Consider the following 6,000-nt stretch of genomic DNA (forward strand, 5'->3'; position numbering starts at 1 on the left):
AACAATCCAATAAAGATGCACAGATGATAGATAATGTATGTATAATATGTATCTAAAGAGAGAAATATATTTAAGGATAGACAGACCAGAGAGGGAGAGAGAGTGTAAGATGTCTAATGTGTATCTAATGACATAGATAGAAGATATTTACAGAGGGATACAAGATATATATTTGATACATAAGAAGAGACAGACAGAACTGACTTTGCTAGAAAGTGATAAGATAACCCAGCAGGTTTCACAAGCAGTCCTATGTGAAAGTGCTGAAACATAATTGTAAGATCATAGCGACTAGTGCCAAACGACAAGCTGAGACCTGCCAGCTACATCAGAGATGGTGTAAGTGAGAATGTAACAGATTTATCCATCCTTTTACCATTGCACATCTATTAGTAAGGTAACATGTGCTGCTAAAATAAGACACGATCCAACGCTAACCATCAGGTCTCTGGCCCTTACGTACACCTCCATACGCCTAGCCAATAACACAGACAAGCTACAAGTGTTACTAAGAAACCTAGATTTGCAATATTTATTACTTTAGGATTGGATACTGAGCTCTGTATCACAGAATATAAATGGTTACATTGTATAGAACATAGAACATGGATTTCATAGTAGAGCATTGATAAGTCCCTGTAGGTGTCTTCATGCTTCTTCTCCTGGCTGCATTGTTGTGCAATTTGCAAAACACGTGGAGTTTCTATTAAAGTCACCAGAGGTTCATGAGGGTTGTCAAGCAATCTAGCAATCTCACCCCCATGTTCCTCTCGCCTGTAATGCAGCATTCCTCATCCACAAAGCAAAGGGTTAACAATGGGTCCTATCCGTGTGTGTGTATATTATATATATATATTTGCATGGATATGGTGGCACCTCCCGCACCCTCTTATATCCATGTCTAATAAAAGCCAACATGAAAAGATCATCTAATTGCTCAGTCAATCCCAGTGTTCCATACTGTATTTTGCAGTGAATTGTGCTACTGTATTCAAGTGCTCCCCATCCCTCCACCTCCCCTTATGGGAAATGATTTTTTTTCCCTCTACATAACGATTCCTTATTCTATAGAAATTTTCAGTCCACAGATCCATTTTCTAGCATTCCGCTATCAGTGACTCAGTGAAAAAAAAAAAAAGTCTACAGATGTATCAATTATTTAAGTTGTGCTAATCAGAAGCCTATTGGACCTTAATGCCTCTCCAGGGTTTCTGAGCAAGAGAGCTGTTTTATCCCTAAAAATCAATATATCATGATCTAATCCGAGGACTCGATCAATACTCTGACAATAAGTATAGATTAACCCTCTTGTTACCTCTCAAAAAACATAACTGCACCACTGGCAACGCGGTGCTCATCTAGGTCCCATTGGGAAGGTACTGCAAAGTTTGCCTTGTTAACCCTGGCGGCGCTGGACAAAAGTCAACTAACTTTGACTAAGGATCGTAGGCGATGACGATGGATCCTTTTCCGCTTTTTTTTTTTTTTTAATTTCTAAAAACTTTCGATGACTGTTTGATTAATTGCTGATTAGGAATGCGGCAAGATCAATCATTTGCTCCGGCTCGGCATGAAGACTTGCCACTAATTGAATCTGACAGTCCAGATTTTTCCTTCCACTAAATTTAAAATACAAACACATGCAGGTCTCTCGCAAAGGTCTCTGGTCAAAATGAGTTCAACAGTCACAACAGTTCCAAATGGGGGAAGTGGGGGGGTGAGGGAGAAAAAAATATATGAAAAAAATTTTTCAGCTTCCCAAAACTAGAAGAGAACAAACGATACTCAAAGTTAAATGGAGGTAGGGACTGGAGAAAATTACTGACACCTAAGTAAAGAAAGACTAATTTAAACAAGAAGTAGCAGAATGCAACCTGGGGATCGGAGTTTAGCCACAAATGACACAATACACCACTTGGGCTTTGAAGGACACAAAAGAATTCAGCTGAATTTTATACTTGTGACTAGGAATGGTTACTAATGGGAAACAAAACTCATCTTGCCTCTGAGCAATTAGGAACAATTATATGTCTAATTAAGAGATTTTAACGTGTGTGCCCGTGGGGGGGAGGGGTTGCTGTTGGAATGTTATACATGAAATAATACTAGACTTTGACTTAAGTTTTTGCAAGCCAATACTAGCAACCTGAAAGTTTAGCCACAGACCAGGTGAAGCTATAGAATATTGAACTATAATAATAACAATAATAATAGAAATAATAATGATAAAACTGATAAGATATAAAACTACAATAAAAAAATACACTCAAAGCAATGATTGTCGACAATTAGTAGGCCAAAAATACAATTCGGAATGTAACATATAAAAAAAAAAAAAAAAAAAAAAAAAAAAAAGATAAAAAGAACAAAAAGACAAGACTTTTTTTTTAGGTATTTTTACCTAAAAAAAAAAAAACAACCTTTACAATCCACTGAAAGCAACAACGATAAGGTGTAAGTAGCATTTACACAAGACAAACAGTTCAAAATGCAGTTTTAATGTGTGTCCCTGCTTGCCTTTTGATAAATGACTCCTAAATCACCCGGTTCACAGCAAGAACTGATATCTCCATGTAAATACCCCGAGCTAATAAAATACCTAAAAACCATAACTTTATGGCTTTTATTTCATGATAATACACTGGAGCCTTAAAAGGGGGGGGGGGGGTGTAATATATCAGGAGGCTAGAGTGTAATTCCCAAGTTGTCGTTGTTTTTTTCTTTCTTTTTTACTATCAAAAATTTGCTAAACTAAAAGCCTGACATAAATCGCGAAACAAGATGCATGACACCAATGTAAACACACACGGAAAACACACATGTGCTGTATCCTAGGAATACAGTTCTATAAAGCAGAACATTCTGTTATTAAAAAAAAAAAAAGAAAGAAAACAACAACTTGGCATGGTGAGTAAGTGCCATGTGATTTTATTTATTTATTTTAACTATTTTTGCAATTGATTTTTTTTTTTTTAAACAGCTCTCGAGTTCTTTTATTTTTTTGTTTTCCTAACTTGTTTTATAAATTTAGGGATTAAAAAAAAACAAAACACATCAAAGCAGTGTCCACATAGAAGCCAAGTTTTAGAGGATCAGTGTGACAAGTCGCAGCATGATAGATGTTGTTCTTGATAAACGACTTGTTCAAAAGACACACTGTAGCTTTCATTTCCTGACCAAAACACACTTTAATTTGCAACAGCAGAGAAGGCTGGAGTGTGAGTCAGTCCCTAATTCCCAGCTTTTTTTTTTTTCCAGGCCAAAACAAAATACCACAACTCCATTGCATTCAATAGACAATTTGTACCCCTGGGACACCCCCTTTTTTCACCACTACATATTAGAAATTGTGATGTTTATTAGGTTTTTACATTGTATAGCAACGTAAACAGATCTAACTATAATTTTTTTAAAGTAAAATAAAAAAAAAAATATAAAAAAATTTACATTTTTCATATATCCTATCTATGAATGTAAGTGGGCAAAATAATGCCTAGTGTGCAGACCTTAGCCCCCCACCCACATGTACAGTGTACTATTGCTTATTTCAAATTTCTAAATGTAATATCCTTCTCATCACCAACAGAAGTCCAATCTGCTCAGAATATATATTACAGCTTTAAGATCACACAGGGAAATCTCCCATCTGGCAATCAAATTCGCTTCAACAGCTCCGGGAGAAGAAGAAAAAAAAAAAAAAAAAAAGGTTCTGCTCTCTACAAAACATTTCCCAGTGCAGATTATGTGCATGCAAAATAAACAGTCTACTTATTGATCTTTTCATGTCAACAAGTACCACAAATGCAAAAGAAAAAAAAAAATCCAATAGGTTTCATTAAAAGTAGAAGTTAACAAAATAGATAACTATAAATATTTATGGTTACTCGCTTTTATTTAGATTTTTTATTACACTACTATGCCTTAGTTATGGCCTGTACATCACCTATTGGGAATTTATCCTGCAAAGTCTTTTATGGTAGTGTATTATTATTATTTTTATAAAAATATTAAACCTCCCCAAAATCTCTTTAAATCCTTCCCCTTGCATCTCTACTGACCTTTTAGTATAATAAGGTAAAGGGAAGGGATAAGGAATGAAAAAGAGAGAAAAGGTTAAAAAAAAGTCAAGACGGTGTTTTGCTTAAACAATTAAAAAGTATTAAAAAAACACATAAAAAAGAAACAACATAGGCTAAATAGCCTTTGGTAACTGCATCATTAGGTGAATCGATTGCCGGCTATTTTGAGTTGTAAACAGGATTTTGCCAATTATATGGAAATGGATATAATGGGATAAGAGATGAAGCAACAAAGGGCAACAAAAGCATAATTAAAAAATAGTCTATATAGAGATATAGAACAAAAAAAAAATGAATATGAACTCTCCCGCAATGAGTTCAAGTGGTGACCCTAGAACTATGAAAACTTGTCTATTATGGTGATAGTTGGGTAAGGAAAAGAATATTCCTTAAAAAGGCGAAATGAAAAAGTTTTTGGAATCCTGGAGTATTTGCATACACGAAGTGCTAACAGTTCAACTTCCCCCCTACCCCCCCAAATGCTATTAAGCTGTCATTATTATATTACACACATGTGAAGTAAATTCCAAAACTGACATACCATATACACTGCTGCTGCTGATCATGTCTTTTAGTGCCAGCACAAGATGCGGAATGGGAATTTTTCACAAGCAGGAATTCCAAAGGTTGATTTTCATTAAAGCCACTTTTCCTCTCAGCTATCAAATGTCACTGCCTTGAAACGTGGGCCCTTTCGTCAGGTATTCATTTAACCTACATGCATATAATTAAGGGTGGAAAAAACAACATCAACACAAGAGGATCTCACATCACAAAAGAAGAAGAGGGAGAAGTGCAACACACACACACACAAAACACACAACTGTCTTACATGCACTCTCATTCAAACCAACATGACTTTATTAAATTAACCATCTAGCCTCCCCCCCTAGATAACAATATGCCCACCATGCTGCCTTAACCCCCACCCCCATTTATAATGCTGATTCCCTATTAGTCCTAAACTTTCTCAGCCACCCAGTTCTGACCCACTTAAGAACTTTAGTTGCACTCTATTCTTGCCACACCCAACTTTCTTAAGCCCTATTTACAATTAAATAGCCCCCATTCATAAAAATAGTGAAGACCCCCCCCCCTCTCTTCAATGCTGCAGCCAGAAAAGAGGATACAGACACTCAGCAAAAGATACTTGTTCTCCCAGACATTTCCTGCTCCATGTAAATATTGTACAAACTCCACAGATACAATGTAACTGAACTGACTGCAAAAGCCCAGACTGAGGAACAAAAACACTGACTGCAGCAGCCCCCCCAACAATAAGGCTAGAAGGAGTCCCCACTTACCTGCATGTGGAACACCAGCAGCAGATGGGTTACTGGAGCATTGATCTGCTGTATTAGCTGATGAATGGGGAAATCTCTTCAAGTGAAAGCAGCAGCAGCAGCAGTTCATGATTTGGATCAGCAGCAGCAGAGAGTTCTGCACATGCTGCAACAGACGACACTCACTAGAGCAATAGGGATGTTATTGGCAATCTCCAAAAGGAAACAATCAATGCAGATTTAAAAGGGGTAGGAAAAAAAAAATAAGAAAGCCTTGAAGTTTTAATTTGTGTTTCTAGCATAAACCCCTTACCACCAGGGTTGCAATCTTGTTTTCCTTGTATGTGGGGGTTGGACTGGTGGAAGCATCAGGCTGGCTTCTGATGGATGTGCAGTGGTCACTCCCCTTGTCCCTGCCCCTCTCTCTCTCTCCAGCTTGAGGTATGCATGGGCTGCTAGCACTTCCTCCTCTGTGCAAGGCTCACTGACCAAATGCTTAGACAACAAGCCTCCATGTATTTAGCTCAGGCTTTGCATTGTGCAAGGACAGAGGGGGGATAGGAAGCTTTCTCCTTGTGATCATCATCATCATCTTCAGCAGCAGCAGCAGCAGGGATACAGGAGGCAGCAAGCCTGCA

General features: G+C 37.4%; 1 protein-coding gene across 1 annotated transcript in view; it reads right to left on the reverse strand.

Annotated features, from left to right (window-relative positions):
* The window catches only part of FIGN (fidgetin, microtubule severing factor), a 133,111-nt gene extending 127,383 nt beyond the window's left edge, over window positions 1-5,728 (reverse strand). The window contains exons 1-2 of the mRNA XM_069982828.1: window positions 5,384-5,728; window positions 4,621-4,793 (exon numbers count right to left, since the gene is read on the reverse strand). Of these exons, the coding sequence (XP_069838929.1) occupies window positions 4,621-4,645 (25 nt within the window). The 5' untranslated portion in view covers window positions 4,646-4,793; window positions 5,384-5,728. The remainder of the gene's footprint in view (window positions 1-4,620; window positions 4,794-5,383) is intronic.
* Between the last annotated feature and the right edge of the window lie 272 nt (window positions 5,729-6,000).

The sequence above is a fragment of the Dendropsophus ebraccatus genome, chromosome 9, assembly GCF_027789765.1.
Source record: "Dendropsophus ebraccatus isolate aDenEbr1 chromosome 9, aDenEbr1.pat, whole genome shotgun sequence".
Taxonomy (NCBI): Eukaryota; Metazoa; Chordata; class Amphibia; order Anura; family Hylidae; genus Dendropsophus; species Dendropsophus ebraccatus.